This window comes from Alosa alosa, chromosome 5 (genome assembly GCF_017589495.1).
Source record: "Alosa alosa isolate M-15738 ecotype Scorff River chromosome 5, AALO_Geno_1.1, whole genome shotgun sequence".
NCBI classification, from domain to species: Eukaryota; Metazoa; Chordata; class Actinopteri; order Clupeiformes; family Clupeidae; genus Alosa; species Alosa alosa.
Genome location: NC_063193.1, coordinates 8239773 through 8259501, shown reverse-complemented (window position 1 = coordinate 8259501; position 19729 = coordinate 8239773). Strand labels below are relative to the sequence as shown.

At 42.8% G+C, this 19729-nt stretch overlaps 2 protein-coding genes across 2 annotated transcripts in view; both read right to left on the bottom strand.

Moving 5' to 3' along the window:
• bmp2k (BMP2 inducible kinase) overlaps positions 1–10251 on the bottom strand; it is a 66088-nt gene extending 55837 nt beyond the window's left edge. Inside the window, exon 1 of the mRNA XM_048244260.1 lies at positions 8969–10251. Coding sequence (XP_048100217.1) covers positions 8969–9119 — 151 coding nt within the window. The 5' untranslated portion in view covers positions 9120–10251. The remainder of the gene's footprint in view (positions 1–8968) is intronic.
• Positions 10252–14926: 4675 nt separating this feature from the next.
• On the bottom strand, positions 14927–19347 carry LOC125294144 (prisilkin-39-like). Its single transcript, XM_048242542.1, is given in 3 exon segments — positions 14927–16918; positions 16920–18004; positions 19106–19347. Coding segments are annotated over 2 exon segments (1224 nt in total). The 5' UTR covers positions 18000–18004; positions 19106–19347; the 3' UTR covers positions 14927–16774.
• Between the last annotated feature and the right edge of the window lie 382 nt (positions 19348–19729).

The window sequence follows — 19729 nt, the reverse complement described above, 5'->3', positions numbered from 1 at the left end:
AATAAGGACCGCATCGCACAGCTGAGATGACATACAGGCTCAGATATCAAACGGCTTTGGAGAAATCCTATTCACCGCACACACACACACAGAAGACAGTGTAGACTGTGAACAAAGACACAGATGACACACTAACACACACACAAACCTCACACCTCATAAAGTCTTCTGTTCGGAACGTTTGAAAGGAGATAAGGACATCAGAGCAGGGCATTTTAACTCCTGGTGCATAAGCAGCTATTTGTGTGCTCTTTGTTGGTGATTGTACCCTGGTCTTGAGTGTGTATTTGTGCTTGTATAATTGTGTTTGTGTGTGTGAGATGGCATTTGTGAGTGTGTGTGTGTGTGTGTGTGTGCATGAGTGTGCGTGTGTGAGGAATGTGTGTGTGTGTGTGAGAGATGGCCTTTGTGAGTGTGTGTGTGTGCGCATGAGTGTGCGTGTGTGCGCGTGTGTATGTGCGTGTGCCCAGTCAAGGTCAGATGCTAGGAGCAGAGTCCAACCTCTCTACAGCTCTATCCTCTCTCTCACCCCCTACTCTCCTGTCCTGTAAAAAGGGTAACTAAACTAGTTAAACAAGATAAGCAGAGAAAACTAATTGCTAACAGGATACAATTGAGGGGTAAAATTAAGTGAATGCCCAACAATTTATTTCTTTTTTTTTCATTCATTAATGAAGTCTGCAAATTTGTGTAAACCATTTCAACGTGAGCAGTGTCCTGAGGAAACACTAGAGCCCCCAGCACCGAATGCTGCCCCCCCCCCCCCCCCCCCCCCCACACACACACACACACACACACACCGTGCCACCATGTCCTTCTTATTCTGTCTTTTTCTCCTCCTCTTTCTCCTGAAACCTCCCCTTCCTCTGCTCTATTTTACTTCCCGTTCAAGACTTCCTGAGTCGTCCTAGACACACACACACACACACACACACACACCACACAGTGATAGCAATGGTGCACAATGTCCATGTGAATCCCAGTCCTTGGCTCTCTGCCCATTATGGAGACCACGACCACAGTGCACTAATGAGCTCGCTAAGTCATTGAGCACACACTGTATGCAGACAAAGAAGCCTGGATTGAGAATGGAAGACAATGTGAGTACGAGAGAGCGAGAGAAAGAAAGAAAGAAAGAAAGAAAGAAAGAAAGAAAGAAAGAAAGAAAGAAAGAAAGAAAAAAGAGAGTGTCATGCATGCCAGGTTGATCACACACAAAACCACGGGCCTCTGTCACGAGTCTGAGTCCTGCCCGGCCTGGCAGGGCTGATCTGGGCTGGGTCGGTAGGCTGCTGCTGCGTGTGCTGCCCGATGCCACTGCTGCTCTGGGTCGGGCCGTACCAGCATTCCTCAGCGGGTTTACTGGAACAGTGCAACAAAAGGACGACACAATCCCACCATTCACCCCCCTCCTTCCAGCCAGAAAGAGAGAGAGAGAGAGCAATCATCACAGATGCCCTTAGAGGAAGGGGGCAGAGAAATAGAGAGAGTACATGTCAGACAAAGAGAGAGAGAGAGAGAGAGAGAGAGAGAGAGAGAGAGAAAGAAAGAACACAGGCGGTGATGTGCACAGACAGTGTTGATATTTACATCGCTAAACGCACCAACAGGAAGAGCAGCCTGCCTCTACCACCCAACCATCACCACAGGGGGAACCGTTTAAATTAGACAGAATCCAGGAAAATGGTTGCTGTACCATTTCACATTTTGCTCAGTCTTCTCTACATAACGACCATAAAAACAAAAGACATGTACAATATATTTTCTTACAATTCCAATGTTTTTATATGTTCTTTGCCCTTGGATTTTGGGATCTTGGGAACCATGTTCGGTAGGGGTGTGCAAAAGATGATTTCACGAGCCACGTCGATTTCACACTCTTGACGCATGGGCATGCAGCAGAGGTAGCCTGGTCAGCAACATGGCGATGGCAACAGGTTATGTGTTTTTTTTATTCACGTCTTTCATATTACTCGGCAAGTAGCCTGTTCACTAATGGATTTCATTGAAAGTGAAAGCAGACGTGTGGTCTAGAATCATTGTGGAGACATGGAGAGGCTTGGTAGATATTATAAGAACCATTTTGAGAGTTGCTCATGCAAATAAAGATGTTTCCATTGATTATTTAAAAAGGGTATGAATAATTTTGGACTTGCCATTTTTCATAAAAAATGCTAAAAAAGATCAAAACGATTATTTTTTTTTCCCATGTTTCTACCACATTGTCTTACAACATTTTGGCATGTGGTAGTGTCATTTTCAGTCAGAACAAACATTTTGGTCAAGAGAATTAACATTACATCAATATTTGCCAGGGGTATGAATAATTTTGTTCTTAACTGTATATACCACGAGTTTGGACAATCATATATTATTAGTATAATTCCTAGCCTGCCCATATGATACTTTATTAATGTTATGCCAATATTTGAAGTATCCAGCATATGAACATGGAGAAATTAAGAATAAAAGTAGGTGTGGTTACTTTTGGACATTTTTATAGGACAAAAATGGCATGTGGGGTAGCTAGTTGGAACCTGAAAATCTATATGGGAATAATTCACTGTTTAATCATTTTGTGTACAAAGTCTCACTGTTAACTAGACAATATCGAGCAATATTGAACAATATCGGTGACGGTGCAGCAACAATTTGCCAAACCACCCTTCCCGAGCGGCTTCATGTAAACAGCCCTCATATGCCTCCCGTTTGCAGATCGAGGGCCATCGGGGCGTGTTGTGTCACGTCAAGTTGTGCCTCGCCTGGGCTGAGAGGTTTCAGAACATTAGCGTTTCATCAGCCCCGCTCCGACGACGACCGTTTAACTGTGAGCTCGCGAGGGCTACACTCACCTCCTGTGGTCACACGCTACATTCTGTCTGCACGCAAAACCCCACACACCATGCAACACAAGGAGAGTCTCTCACTCACACAGGTAAACTACACAAACACACACTATGCAATGCCAGAGGAGAGTCACACACACACACACTTACTTCGGGGATGGACATAGTATACCAGAAAAGGTGAAGCAAGATATAAAACTTTTAATGTAATGAAATAAGCATGTGTTTACAGTGCTCAGACGGTCCGTGGAGTTTAGTCATGTATGTGTGTGTGCGCTTGTCTGCATTGCGCATACAGCACTCTGTGATCTTTTGTCCATATTTTGTAAGCGTTTGTGTGCACAACATGCATATGTGACTGCCCCTAGCAGAAACTTTGTACTCCGGTGTTTGTTCCATGTTCCAAAGCTATGTACGTGTCTGTATCAGTCATCAAGCAAACTGGCTGATTCTGCAGTTTCATCATTGTTTCCAACCAGCTGTGTGAGACTTAAATATATGGTCCATGAAGTTTCTCTCTCTCTCTTATATACAAAAAAGACACACACTGGTAGGGAGAGCAGAAAAAGAGAGCGAGACTGACACACACACACACACACACACACACACACACACAAGGCAAGCAGAGGAAGAGAGCGAAATGTGAGTGAGGCAGATGCACACACGCACACACATACACACAAACACACCCCAAGAAGGGGAGAGAGAGACAGAGAGACAAAAGAGAGAGAGAATAGAAGTGAGTGAGGAACAAAGACACTCCTCAGTGACAGAACAATAACTCCAAAGTGCCGGGTCAGCGTGTGTGCTGGCCGGGCTTTTCTGCCGCGTCATGCTTTCCCAGGCCCCGAGGCCATGCTGCTCCAGTCCACACATCACCTCACCTACTCTTAGTCGTCCTCACACACGCTCCAGGAGGCGCACGCAGGAGCGCTGACCAGGGCCGGACGGCACAGACAGTCCCATCGAGCAGCCACCGCGAGAGTGTACCTAACGTTCAAACCTGCGCACACCTTGACAAATGCAGTGTACTGCCACATCAGACCAGGACACTGGGTGCTGCAATAGCCAGCTCCAGACACACCTTTCAGCCTAACAGTCTAGAGTCAGCATCTGAGGCTTGCAAGAACTGACCTTGACTCAAACACTGCAGTGGATTACTGTGCACACACACACACACAAGCACAGAGAGAGAGAGAGAGAGAGAGAACGCATACGCGCACACACAAACACAGAGAGAGAGAACACACACACACAGAGAGAGAGAAAGAGGAAGTGAGAGACAGGAAGACAAACATACATTACAATAGATGTGTAGTTGCAGGTTTCTTTACAAATAACTTGGTTGTTTCAGTCAGAATGTGTTGCTGTCTATGAAACAAAATGTGCATAAAGTGTAATGTTTGATCATTAGCCTGAGTATTTCTGCATTTGTTTGTGTGTGTGTGTATCGCTGCCCTCACAGATGCATCCTGCCCCAGTCTCTCTCACATTCACTTCCGTGCCCTTGTCTTGGGCCCTACATGTGTGACCCTCTCCATTTGACCCCTCTTCCGGTCACATCGGATCTGTGACAGCAAGGAAGAGCGGCCTTGCTGATATCTCCCTGACATGGACGGTGCACATCGGATATGGACCTCTCGCATCGGGGTGGTCACTGACTAACAGGGAGTAGCCAGAGCTGATAAGACAGACTGACTGGCAAGTGCTGTTCCATACAATCCTAGTTCTGGGCCCTGTAAAGCACTTTGAAGCCATTTTTATTGTTAACAGTGACACTATGTAAATCAATAAAATTTAATTAAATGTACTCATTTGCCCAAGTTTGGACTAGCCATGTGTATAAATTGCACTATATAAATAAATGTCCTGTTGCTTGCCTTGTCTCTAGAATTCAGTTAAAGCTGCTGTCAAGAATTATGAAACAGGCATTGCTGTCACCATAACTGCCAGTGGCTATCCCCCTCTCTCCCCATCCATTCCTCGCCCTTCCTCCCTGTAAAGTAGATCTCTCTCTCGCTCCCCCTCTCTCTCCCTCCTTTCCTCACCTTCGTGACCCCAGAGAACACAAAGAGGCTCAGAAGATGGTCGTCCCACTGAACCTACAGCAACCGTGGGCAAACATTTCTGTGAGACGTGGCGAACCCGCAAATTCAACACACAAGGACACACACAGTCAGTTATGCAAGTGAGGAGCCACAAACTACTTCCTAATGTCAACTCAGATCTGAACACTGGCTAAGCAGAGCTGAAAAGCCGTTACACAAGTTCAGCCGTGGCATAACGGCGGTTAAATGATAGGACTTATCATTTTCTTCTTTCCTATTGAAGATGATGGCAACACTAGGAGGCCTTCAAGAGCTAGGTTTACAACATTACAATACCAATACAATACAGAAATATTCAACATATTTGTTCACATTATTAACAGCATTCCATTCCAGAAAAAAAATTGCTGAGGTCACTCAAAAGGTGTTGCTATCACATGAAGATGACCCATCATGCATGTGACATCTTCCAAGTCCATCACTTAAAAATTGACATGACACTCCATATTTGAGTTTCTGTATATTTTGAAGGTTTGCCACCTCAAGCTCATGCTTGCAAAAGCTCAAGCTTTTGCCACCTCATGCCAATCAAGCTGGGGGAAAACACACAAATCCATTGTGTTCGCAACAGTCAAAGACAAAAGACATCTTCTCCATTTTGTCCCGAAAACATGTAATTGCAAGTCAGTGTCAATGTCTGCCCAGATACCACCACAGCCTTCTGCCCATGGCGAACATGACGGAGCCCACACATAGAAACATAAACAACACAGTGTGCCAACAGACACTGACTCAATCCAATCCGAACAAGTATGACAGGTTTTCTTGTTTCTTGTTGCTGTGACCAATGGCACAGGAGGATTTGCAGCCAACAGAGAAGCAATCAAACCTGCTTCCAGTGTGCAGGTAAAGCTCTCCACTAACAACAGACCATGACAGAGTTTAAACCAGGGGCCTGTACTACGAAGGGAGCTTAACCTACCCAAATGTAACCCAGGGTTACTTTGTTAAACCAGGGTTGACAAAACCTGCTTATCTTAAGTGGTGTTAATCGGTACTACGACGCTGATTATGAAGTTGATTTGTTGAGCCAGGGTTAACCTAATTGGAGTTTGTGCGCGTTCACATAAAGGGGCGGGTTGCAGCGCAAGTCACCACTTTCAATGATGATGCGATCACCTTATTTTACGGATGAATTATTATGACAAGTTATGAGGAATTAAAACCCACTCTACGACAAAAATCAAATACGTTGGCAGTGAACAAAGCAAGGCTGTTGCCAACGTATTGCAGATCGGGTAGCCTAAATGCCTAAAAGTAAAGTTTTATTCCCACATGTTCTTCAAATATGTGTTACGGAGGATTAGTAGCTTGCGGAATGTCTGAAATGAGTTGAAATAATTAAATAGACCATTTTGAGTTCATAGAAAGGCCTACAGATGCAACCCAATTCAGAAGTGGGCATATAGATTACAGTAATAAGGATTATTGAATGTTTAAGTAGCCCCCATTGACTGATTTAGTGTATGCCTAATCCTGTGAACATTTCAGATGCAACACCATTGCCAAACGCACATGGCAGCAGGTGAAAATGAAACAAACACATTATTCAGAATAGTAGGTTTATATAGTTATAGCTTGCCTAATTAATAATTGCATTAATATTTCTTAATTATGAAAACATGTAGGCCTAGCTTATAGCCTTCACTTGGCCTCTGTTTTACAGCTAACAAGAAAAAGGTGTCTTCGAACACTACTGTAGGAGGAAAGGCACCAGCATGTTTTACAGTAGCAGAAGAGTTGGCCATCGCAAATAATAGTGGAAGGCCAATTATGGAGGGGGTTGAGGGAGGCATTCGGTCGGATTCTGGTGCTGTGGAAATGTGTAGCCTTTATGTGCAGGGTACAGTAATATGACATTCAATTCAACAAGTTTGTTAAAATTGTGATTTTAATTTATTAGGCCTACTGTTAGGCTATGTCCAATTTATTTTAGGCTATTCTTGCTCAGATTTTCAGCATACTGTAGGCCTATGTCCGATTTATTTTCGGACATACAGTATTCTTGCATCACCGATGGAATACATGAATGTCCACGTACGGGCATTGCTATGAGACGTCTTCCTAGATCATCTGACAAAGATAACGAATGGCCTTGACTGACAATATATATCTTCATAGAGAATATCGTCCGGGTAGGCTATATATATATTTTCTGGCGGTCTCTAAAACCCCTCGCCCTGCTTAGAGTCCCTCACGATTTGCGCTCCAATGTCGTATGGATCATCCAGGTACGCCGACATGTCTCGGGAGAAATTGTTAGTGGAGGGGTGGTACTTATAAAGGGTGTGGTTAACGGAAACCTCGGGTTAACCAAGAACATAACCTGGTCGGAGCAGGTTTGAGATGCAGCGTAAATTGCCATGGCAGCATACCTCGGTTAAAACCTATCCACCTTTCGTAGTACGGGTTAATCGGGAAGTTACGCCACACGTGATCAAGTTACTCTCGAAGTTACCCAGATAAGCCAGTAACCCCGCTTCGTAGTACAGGCCCCTGAGCTCCCTCAGGTTAAATTATAGCTGCAAACAAAGCTACATAAAGACACAGCCCACGATCATTGGGAAAAGTTGCTTATTTGAGCTCAAATTTGTCAATCAAATCATTGCCCTCCATTCTGTGCTCCCAGGGAGCATGCTGATTGGCTGAAATATAGTATGGCTCAGTCCGAAACCCTTTGTTTTCCTTTTACAGAGCCAGAACTGTGTACGAACACAGAACAGAGCAGACAGCTAGACCCAGCTATGATCACAATGTGGCATAATCATCCCATTACGGTGATCAGACCATGTGACTATCAATAAACTCCACAGTTTGTTTACACTTGCCGTACTCTGCACAACTATTGCACCTAAGTATGCATCAGATCTGTTTCTGGTGAAGAAATGTGGCGAGGCTAGAATTTTAGACTTGAAATAAAACTGAAAATAGAGAAGCTGTAAAGCACACAGGCAGAACAGATATCTGCTGTATCAGGACCTGCTTCAGATTCAGGAAAACTAGATCCACAAACACATTCCGATCATAGACGTGTGCGTACTTGTCCTTATTCAATTTGCATTGACTAACATTGAGGTACATTTCATATCACATTTAATTTCACTGTGCAATTGGGGCTTGAGTGAGCATGCAATCCTATTGTAACCAAAGAAAGTGTGTGACAGGTTATGCATTAGAACTTTGATGGTTCAGCATTCTGAGCAACCTAGTGTGTAACTGGTCTCTAGTATGCTGGGGGGGGGGGGGGGGGTTTACAGTAGGCTATGCCACAAGTCTGACAGTTTGTATTATATATAAGCTGGGGAATTGCTGGCTTAGATAGATGGCAACGTTTATCTTTGCGTGTCTGGGCATCACTGTGTGTTTCAATTAAAAAAAAACTTGTTGGCTGAGATAACGACTTATCGTGGTGTATGGCAATGTTAGGGTAGTTGGATTCCGAGGCTAGAATCGCTTCACTCCCCAGGAGAGCTCCTGAATTCTGGCTAGGGACAGGTAAAAAAAAAAGTTTAACTGGACACCGAGTGGTGGTCAGTTGGGGGATCCATATCAAAAAGGTTCACAAATGATTGCAAAAAAGGTTAGGTTCGACTTGCAAAGTTAATATTAGTCAGCTAGCATCTTGGTAAGGGTCAATACCCATGACTTGTCACCTGTTGAGTCTTGAGGTACAAGTTAACCCGTAGCCATTAGCTCGTCAGTTCACCCAGGTTTTACGCCCATCTGCTGTGACCTGGTTGTTTCTGGACGCGCCTATCCACGCTGATCAAAATGGACAGAATGATCATACATCACGAAATTAGACAGCAAGAGACACGGAGGAGAAAGGCGTTACCAACCCGCAAATGCCGATGTAACGCACATCACGAAATGTTACAGTGGAACAAAACGTTGGCATACCTTCAGGGTTTGCCTCTATCGCGGTTCCCGTTCATCCTACAACCACATTCCCAGAATACATTTTGAAGGGAACACAAATTGGAGGAGAATAAAACAAAACATATGCAAACATACCTTCTGCAATCAGCTCATCCACGGTGACCTGGTATCGGCCGACAGCAAACACCTTCCCGATGTAGTTTGTGACTCCCGTGCCCCCTCCGGACCCAGAGCCACCTCCCAGTCCGCCGCTTTCCGACTTTGGCATTCGAGAAAACTTCTTCATTCTTGATTCTGATATGAACTGTCCACTTCTTCGACCGTGCTCTTTTGGGGCTGTTACTGACAGTACCGAGACGCAGAGAAATGTTCAAACTTGCTCAGCTACCTTCTCATCTCCAGTCTTTGTCCTGCATTCTCTCTGCGACCGACTTCTTGTGGTGCCGTTGACTTCAATCACTTGAATGTCATGGCAGAGACTCTAAAAGATGTAACTCGTTACCGACTAACGATATATTGTACCAGATGCTCACAATATTGGCAGATTTGATCAAACAAACCCAGTTAGCAAGGACGCTATCTGCTACACGATAAGCTAGATAATGTCCACCACGCTGTCGATTGTAACCTAGCAAGCTAGACAGACAAGGCTAGCAAGCAGACAGGCGTTCAACAACGACCTATCTGGCTGGCTAGCTAACGTTACCCTGCAGCTGAGGGTGCGACAAACGCATTAAAAAGGCATGCCCAAAGACGTATACAATTCTCAAATAAGCTGACAAAGAATCGCCACTACCCGCAAGCCATCTGCAGGTAAACGACACTGTGCGACAGGGGGTGTGTTACAAGGCTACGCTAGTTAGCTGGGAGCTAGCAGACTCACAAAAATACTGCCTACCGCGAGTCAAGGAAACACCTCCTTCCTGCCCCACGACTTCCCCACTACCCCTTTAGTTAGCTTGCTAACAAGCTAGCGAGTTTACTGGTTTATGATCTGTTGTATCCCGCTACAGAGACAATAATGATGATATCATAAAGACGCCTTTCTCAACAACTCAAGCGTTTAAAAAACTTTTCTGTACAATCTGGACCAGCAGAACTGGCCTTCGATGCACCGCACGTTTCCCTTGTCCACCTCGTTAAACTTCGAACTCTCGTGATTCGTAAATGAGTGGGAGGTTTGTTCCAATGACAGACTCAACAAGGAAGAAGAGGCCACGACGTAGTCACATATGTACAACAATAAATGATATTCTCCTCACACCCACCCTTGATGGAGTAGCCTACACTTGCCCAAATGGTAACTCCTCGCCCTTATAGTAGGCTACCCATGCGTGCAATCTACAATAACTTTATGAAAATGCTGAACTATAGTTTTGAATTTCACACAGCAATTCAAAACATGTCTATGCCATTCCAATGGGAATTGTGTGACCTGCACAGTTAGCAATGACCCCTTCACTCCCCCTCAAAGAGCACAACAAGGAGGACCTCTGAGTCGTTGTCTGTCTTATTACTCTCATAGCCTGTTGTTTTCGGCGCCCGCCCCTGAGCATGAGGATGTCTGGTCCAGGCAGTTTCTCTGTTCAAAATCCTAACGATATTCGATTCGCCTCATTCAGTCATTTGTAAGATGCGCTGAAGTCACAGAAAGTCTTCACTTCTGCTGAACTGGCCCCTCTCTCCTCTTTCTTGCACTCTGTTGCATTGCAGAAATTAGCCTATATTGAAGAGGCCTACCACTGAATTATTTCATCATTGAGTTTTTAGGCCCTGCATTAATCTGACATTCAATTAAAACATTGAAAAGGCTATTTCAGCGGTGTCAATGAAGAATTTTTTTTAATGTTCAGATTTTTACAATTGTGTTTAAATAGACTCATTATAATGTCAGCAATTCCATTCACTATAAAATACCGAGTTTTCTTACAGTGTTGTGATTTATCTCGATTTATGATTAGGCTACCTGCCCGATAATGCAGTTGACGCATAGACAGTAGTTAACGTTGCCAATATAGCCCTATAGCGCGCTCGTGTGGCTGAATGCATTCTACAGCACCCCCTTAAAATATCCATGCCGCCATGTTCAAACACAATCCACATCTTCATGCTGCTAAAATGTTGTGTTTCATCATTAGGCTAGCTCCACCTATACAGAAAAACTACAGTTTGTTTGGAATTATTTGCTGTTTTATGCAGGAGAAATATTTTGAACAGATCTGACTCATGTGCCAACTAGTGAGTTTGCCCTCAAACCAAGAAAATACATCTCACCCAAAACTGGCTTTGGAGTTTGTGTCATCATAGGTGTTCAGAAGACATGGAATTAATGAGTTCATGCATTGCAATAGCCTATTACATTTAACTACGGTGATACATCTTATAATTATAACTGGGCAATGTTTTAGTTCAACATATAAAAGCCATTTACACATAGTCAGGTAGAACTTTGTGGAATTTAGGCATGTGTGACATAAGGTACTAATGCATTTTTTTTTTGCATAAATTGATAGGTAAGGGGGTGTCCTTTCAGAATCTGACGGGTGCCGCTCCGGCACCCTTGAGCATTTTCTTTAAAATGGCATCACCTGCCACACCCCTTTTTTGATCATAGAAAATCATCTAAATAGACATTAATATATAAACCCATCATGTATGGTATCAAATTAAAGCTCTTTTCATACAGAAATCAGCTTTGACCATAACAAGAGAGAACAAAGGTATTTTGTTCTCTGGAGGGACCTAAAAAATAGTTTAGGTCCCTCCAGAGAACAAAATACCTTTTGCAAAGTGACCTTTAAGGTCAAATTAGATTTATTTTTGCTGCATAATAGCTTATACCTCTAAATCATGTCATGTTTGGTATTAAAATAAATAAATTATAGAACTGCCATGTAGCTTAATACATACAGGAATACAATCATTCAATAGTAATTCATTTTAATATGAATTATAGCAAGTCTTATGTACAATCCAGGATTGATACAAACTAGTCTGAGTTATGAGGTACTTGCCAGTTAGTCAGCACATTAACTATAATAGTCCTTGAATTTGCCCCCTTAATTACAGAGAAAACTGCAAAGTTGATTACAGGAGGAGAGGACAGAATCAAGAAAATTATTTCTTCCAGTATTGCAAGGAATGACAGGAATCATTTGGAATTACAACAACAAATGTAAATCAGGTTTATAGCCCAAGTATACTTGCATATACAAGGAATTTGGTCTCTGCATTTATCCCATCCGTGAATTAGTGAACACACAGTGAGATGAAGCACACAACGAGCACACATGAGGTGAAGCACACACTAACCCGGAGCAGTGAGTTGACTTGCTACAGTGGCGCTCGGGGAGCAGTGAGGGGTTAGGTGCCTTGCTCAAGGGCACTTCAACCGTGGTTGTGGGCATGGGAGAGCAGTGCTCTTCAACCACTCCCCCACACACACACACACATTTCTCCTACTGGTCGGGGATCGAACCGGCAGCCCGAAGCCCTAAACAATAGGCCACGGCTGTCCAAGTATACTTACATATACCAGTACGGGAGCATGTTCCCACAGCCCTATGTCCTCTAACCGTAACCCACACAATACAATACAAAGATTTTGTGCTCTGCATTTTACCCATTCGGGGGTAGTGTACAACACACCCACACAATATTCAACACACCATTCAAACACACACACACACCCTAGAGCAGTGAGCACACTAGGAGTATACATACACACCCGGAGCAGTGGGCGGCCGGGGAGCAGAGCTCAAGGGCACCTCATCCGTGGATATGGATGTGGGAGAGCGCTGTTAAGTCACTCCCCCAACCCACATTTTTCCTATCAGTCAGGGATCTAACTGGCCACCCTTCAGTCACAAGTCTGATTTCCTAACCAGTAAGGATGCTCAAATTAATTGACATTAATGCTATGGCTGCAAAATTAGGAGACAAATGTTATGATTTGTTGGCTGTTCATGCATTGAACCATTGTTTGGTTGTGACAATTTGTCATATCCATGTTGCAAAGGGAAAACTTCAGCAATCAATTTGATCTTGATCTTGATTTGAAGAATTGTACATATGTACTGTAGAAGCTGATGAGCATGAAGGCAGGAATGGAGTTCCTTTCTTGCCTCTACTATGGAAAGACTGTTGAAAGCCTCAGTAACTTGAGATACATGCTATTCACCAAGAAAAGAGACCCTCCTAAAATAAAGAGTCTTCCTCCAACAAAAGAATATGCAGCGGAACACATCAAGCGTGCATGGCTGCAAGTCATTCTGTGGAGAGCTGCTGACAAAAAAAACACCTCCAGTGTGTAGGCTACTGATGATGTATCCCTGTTTGTTTGGAAAATAGAGGATGGAATTCCTGTGCCTGTTCATGGCAACACTGACATTGCACCCAAAACAGGTCTACATCTTGTGGCTTGTGGATGCAAGGCAGTGCCAGCATGCTCCAGGGCTTCTTGCAGCTGTCAGTCAGATGGACTACCACGCACCACCTACTGTTATTGCAAAGGTGGTGAACAGTGTGCAAATAAAAATTCAAAGATGGCTACACTTTCAGTGGAGGATACTGATGACAGTGAGGGAGAAATGTCTGATTGAATGAATGTTTTTTGGAGGAGACATTTGATGTTTGTGATGTGTACAAGGCCAGCCTGGCAACATGTTCTGTATATAGTTGCTTTCAGAATCTGTGAGAAAGTTCTACTTTGTTCCTTATAACTTTGTCTATTTGATTAATTGTTGAGGGTTGATACAATTTGTTGCTCAGCCTACCATTTCAGCGGTGTGACCTTACCAGGCTTTATAGTTATTATGTTCTCTGGAGGGGCTTAAAATCATTGTTAGCATGTTTTTATTGACATCATTGATTTCTGTTTAAGAAAAGAGCTTTCATTTGATACCATACATGATGGGTTTATACAGTAATGTGCATCTAGTTATTTTTTATGGTAAAAAAAGGGGGCGTTGCAAATTAAGTAATTTAAAAAAAATGCTCAAGGGTGCTGGAGCGGCACCCGTCAGATTCTGAGTCTATACCCCCAAAATAATCAATTTATGCAAAAAAAATGCATTAATACCTTATGTCACACCTACCCTGGGGTTCTACCTGACTAACACTGATATCACTGGACCTATTGGAAGGGGACCTTGGTAGTGGTTTGGGAGGATTGTGGTGTCTAATTTCAATTAATTGATTCCCAAACTCCCAGAAGAATTTTGACAAAGTGAAAGAATTAATACTTTAAGATGTGTAGCTTTAATTCATTCAAGAGCATTGGTTCGCGAAGCAAGCTAAGGGGCATCCTGTCATTGCACAGCTTATACCTTTCCAGTAGCATCACTTTTTTTGTGAACTCAGAATAGACCATAGCTCCTGTGTCTTCTTTGCCAATTTAGGCAGTACATATGTCTATGTCTTCATTCTATTTTGCTTCTACTGACCTCTGACCCCACTCACCAAATGCTTAGGATGACCAGTATATGCTAGTGGAGGTATACTGGTGCCAAGCCTATTTATGTTTAGCTAAAATTAGATTAGAAAGACTTTTCATAAGACTTAAAACCACAAACTAAAGAAGATCTTTTCATAAAAACACCACAGGATCTGTAAGTCTGTTAGGAAGCTTAAAATTACCTGTAAAGCACCTGTCACTGATACACACTTCAGACATTCAAGGGCCTCATAAAAATGCAAAAATAAAATAAAAAATGTTGCATATGTTTATAATGATCATGCAGACTTGTGGCCCATGTGCCCCTTATTTCTGAATTGTTAGAGGAGCCTTTTAGGATATTTCAATAGTCAACCCAGAGACTTAGTATGGCTTATTTTGTGCAGGTTTTCAGGCGCCTGGTGTGTCTGTTGAGCACTTGTTCATACGGTTCATCACAGATAAATGTATCAAGAATCTATTCTTGGATAATCCCTTTATCTATCAAAAACAACTCTGTAATTTGAAGTGACACAGCTGGTTCAGACACAGGTGATGATATGCTATTTGTATTTTGCACTAAAGTCATCCAGGTCAGGACTTTTTCCTGCTTATGCAGAGTTAACAAAAATAATAAAAAGACCAGACAAACACACCTATTTAAATTCAGTGTCAATACTTTTAACTACACAGTGCAGACAGTACTAAACATGCCTAAAGTTGATGGCAATAGAAGTGCATAAACGTGATAGCAGTACATAGCAGCTACACAGTATCATCCTTACACAAGGCACTCAACATATGGGAAAACTGTGTTAGTCCCTACTGGTTACATACATGCATAGTGGATGCTCTGAAAGGCACAGTTTCGTAAATGCAACATAGATGGAATAGGAATGTTCATAGTGTCCACTTTATTTGGCATTCTGTCATGTTCCCCATTGACTATAGCCACTCTCCAGTTTCTGCACACTCGTTAGTTGTCACTAATGTTCATAAATACACACACACACACACACACACACACACACACACACACACACACACACACACACAGCCCATATACATATCATTCATTAGCCTACTGTGTAACTTCTGGTGCCCTGGCCGATTCCTATTTAGATATTCCTATTTCCCCAATATATATTACAGTTAAGCACAGTAAAACACTTTCTGTTAAGTACAGTGAACAAGTAACATTCAGCATTACAATATATAAGCGTCTCTTGAACACTTTTAGACAGTCACAACAGTCTACATTGGTACATTCATGCCTACAATATAAACTCAGACGTTTCCCAACTGTAACCACATCGGTTGTTGAAATACAGTCCAGAATGACCCATGGGATATCATGGTGCGACAGGATTTTCAAGGCTCAAGGTTAAAAACTGCTAAATTATTAGGTATTTTATCATCAAAGTACATCAAAATATATCAATCACTCCATCTAAAAGTATATTAATAAATAATACAACACTAAAAAATGGAAGTAAAAATACAGATAAAAGTGCTAAATTTGACAGTAAACCTGATGCATGTGTGGCCAATTTGGTCAGGTTAATGTAAAGAGAGGCAGCAAGGTGATATTAAGAGTACATTTCCAGTATAATACGCACAGTAAAGTACAAGCATCCCAACACTGGTAACCTTGTCTTCAATGTGGCTGAGACAAGGGAAATGGTGGTGGACTTGAGGAGGGCCAGGCCTGAGCTAAATACCCATTTCAACACTGGGTGAGGAAGTAGAAGTTGTTGAGAACTACATGTGGGGGTTCTTATAGACAATAAACTGGATTGGAGGTACAAGACTGAGGCTGTATACAAGAAGGGTCAGAGCAGACTCTATTTCTTGAGAAAACTTAGGTAATTTAATGTGTGCAACAAAATGTTGCAGATGTTTTATCAGAGTGTTGTTCCAAGTGCAAGTTTATTTTCTGCCATCTGTTGGGGCAGTAGCATTTCATCCAAAGACACTAACTGGCAATTTGTTTTAAATGTTTTTCTTTGTTTTTGAGTTTCACCAAGTATAGTTCTGTTCTGTATAAATCATACATGGCTGTACGATGATGATGAAATATAGGCACTGACTGGGTATTAAGAAGGTAGGCTACTTTAGAAATGAGCTGAGCAGATGATTAAGTTCTGCTTTAAAATTAGCAATAGGTCCATATTTATATATTTCTTGCTCCATATTCTATAAATGCTATATGCTACGCTAATACATCACATTTACTTAAGCTAGGAGTTGGAACAGTGCCTTTATCTGTTGAAAACATAGTATTACCATGCTGAGGAGCTTGTAAGAAATTATTTGAAATCGTATTAGTATGCACACATTTAAAACAATAAAACAATGATGCAATTCTGAATATTTGGTTGAATAAGTCCTTTACATCCCTATTTCTATTACATACTCTTAACAATTTTACTCACTCTCTGTAAATCATGTCACTGTCAACATTCGTGTCATCTTCAATACGGTCTCAACTTCATGGTCCTTTTCTCTCAGTACAAGAGAAGAGAACCCATCAGGCATAAGAGAGAACTGCTAATGAAGTGCACTCCTGCAGGCTTTGCGCTGTGATTGTAAGCCTGCTGTTCTCTGTACTGTTTCTTTGCAACTTCCTGAGTGTAGACCGTATAGAGCTCTTACACATTTACGAGCTTTGAGCTGCTCGATCAAAGCCGGATAGCCAATCTCCAGGATGCTGACCACCTCATCATGTTCCTCTTTCTTTTCAGCTCCCTTCTCCTCTGTTTCGTTTTCTTGCCCTGCCCCTTTCTTCACCTCCTGAGAAGGATTGGCAGCATCCTCAGGCATGGCAGTGGTTGACGGTGCTCCAGCCTTGGTCATGTTTTGGGATTGGGTTTGATTCCCTGTGCGCTCTGACTGTAGCAAATCCCTTCTCTTCATACAGGTGCTCATATAGTTGCCATAAGACTCTGGAGGAGATTTAAGGAGAACTAGAGGACGGTTATCATCATCATAGCTGTTGGTGCCACCAGAACTGCTGCTGTCGCCAATGCCTTGCTGGGCCCCACTGCCAGCGCTACTTTGGCCATGGGTGTGTGTGCGCTTGTTGGTGTTGCGGGTCTCCTGGGACCCATAGTGTTGGTACATGTAGTGGTTGTAGGAGGATTCCTGATTTGAGTCGTGGAAGTGGTAGTGGGGGCGCGGGAAACTGCCCAAGCCATAGCCCACAGCCATGCCAGCCACAGCCCCAGTGCCAGCTGCCACCACAGCCTGTCGGCCAAAGCCCTGAGACTGGACAGAGGGATTGTAGCCCATGCTCTGCACTTTGTGGGCAAATGGAGAGCCACCCTGACCGTAGCCACGGCTGTAGGCCCCATAAGCGTAGTTACCGCTGTAGCGTGGACTCATGATTTGGTTGTTGGGATTCCAGTAGGGGTAAGGGTTATTGTTTTGTTGGCGCCAGTTCGTGTTTGTATTTCGAGTTGGGTAGTGTTCCCCCCATCCACGCCCACTCAGATCTTTCACATGCTTATTAGGAGTGGAGTACGTTGTGGACTTTGATCCTGTCTTACCTCCGGAAGAGGAGGAGGTTCCTTTATATGAAGAAGAGGAGGTTCCTTTAGATGAAGAAGATGAGGATGAGGACCCAGAGAACCAACCTGACTTGCTTCCACCCACTCTGCTTCCCCCTTTCCCCTTAGCACAAACCTCGACCAGGAGGGCCAAGCACAGAGTCAGGAAAACAGCATGCTTCATGTTTTCTGGAGACAAAACACACAAACACACACACACACACACACACACACACACACACACACACAAGATACACAATAGCCTAAGTCTGAGTATATACAGCAAAATCATGTTCACAGACATCTGACCAACAGTGATTTTTGGTCAGCACCCATTGGAGGTGTGCCATTCTAGTCCACTGTTGGACCACTATCTTATTTACTTTTTGTTGTGAATATTATTGTTATCGAATATTGGCCTTATTGTATTTGGCCGTTTTGAATGAAATTAATATATATGTACTGCATATATGGCTACATTATATTTTAATACATTTTATATATAAAAGTATCTATTTTATACTGTACACAATACATGCCTTTTGCAATATTCACTTTAGTTGCCTACATTGCTAACACATGCTTAGATATATTATTATTGAGAGATGAATTGAGAAATGAGTAGCATACATCATTTTTAAATTATTAATCCCTTCTTCATTCTTTAAATGTATAGCTAAATCACAGACACATGTGCACCATTAACCTCTACTTGCATGTTATCGACTGTAATGATGACATTTCCAGACTTTCCTTCCCTTTATGTGACTGACACAATTATGGTTTGATATCATCTAAGATGCAATGCTCAATGGGTGTGCCAGGAAGAGAGGAAGAAAGATGGATAGATAGATAGATAGATAGATAGATAGAGAGAGAGAGAGAGAAAAAAAAAACAGATAAGCAGAGCGATAAAAAGACTTTCCTTGCCTTTATGTGACTGACACAATTATGGTTTCATATCATTACCTAAGTTGCAATGCTAAATGGGTGTGCCAGGAAGAGAGGGAGAGAGATGGATAGAGAGAGAGAGAGAGAGAGAGAGAGAGAGAGAGAGAGAGAGAGAGAGCATACCCATAGCCTGTATTCTATATTCGCCTAAATAGTGCCTGAGAAAAACAATCACACACAAATTACAGACTAGGCTACCCTGGTAGACTCCCCCTCTAAGTTATCTAGCCTACAGGTTCTATATTTGTTGGCATGCTGTGATTATCTATCCTAGGCCTAACTATTTCACTTTTTCAGGTGTCGCCTAAATAATTTTGGCGCATACTGACATTCGTTTACCTTTAGATTTGAGGAGCGTCTTCTCTCTCGTTGTGTTTGGCCGTCAGACAATATGCTTGTCAAGGGGAGACTGTAGTCCACAGAAGTTGCGTCATCGTTCGATCTATCTTATGCATCAGTGCCATGGGCGTGGGCGTAGGCGGAGCTGCTGATGGCATGCCGAGTGGGTGAGGACATGTAGTCTGTGGACCCCGTTGACCCTATACAATCCCACTGAATCGGTCTCTGTCGCGTTCCGTCTACATCACTTTCTGTGCCCATCTGATTCGTATCCAGCAGAGAACGTCTTGTATTGCTGATTTTACCTACCTCATGTTTGCCTCACCAATGCTAGCCTATGGTAGCGCACATGTTTTGGCCAGAGTATAGCAGCATATCAGCTCCGAAAGAACTGGAGGATTATGCAAACGAATTTGATCGATAAGAACAAAGACGGAAGGAGACTGCAGTGATACTGGGTACAACTGAAGTTTGGACTTGCGGCACCATGGACAGCGCCATGGTTGATCACAGCGAACTGCATATTTTGAATGCAACTGATGGCAGGATAGCATAGGCTATATTTAGGACCATGATGATTTGTTCAACTTGAAAATACGGTCAGAGAAAGTAAAAAAAGTGGGA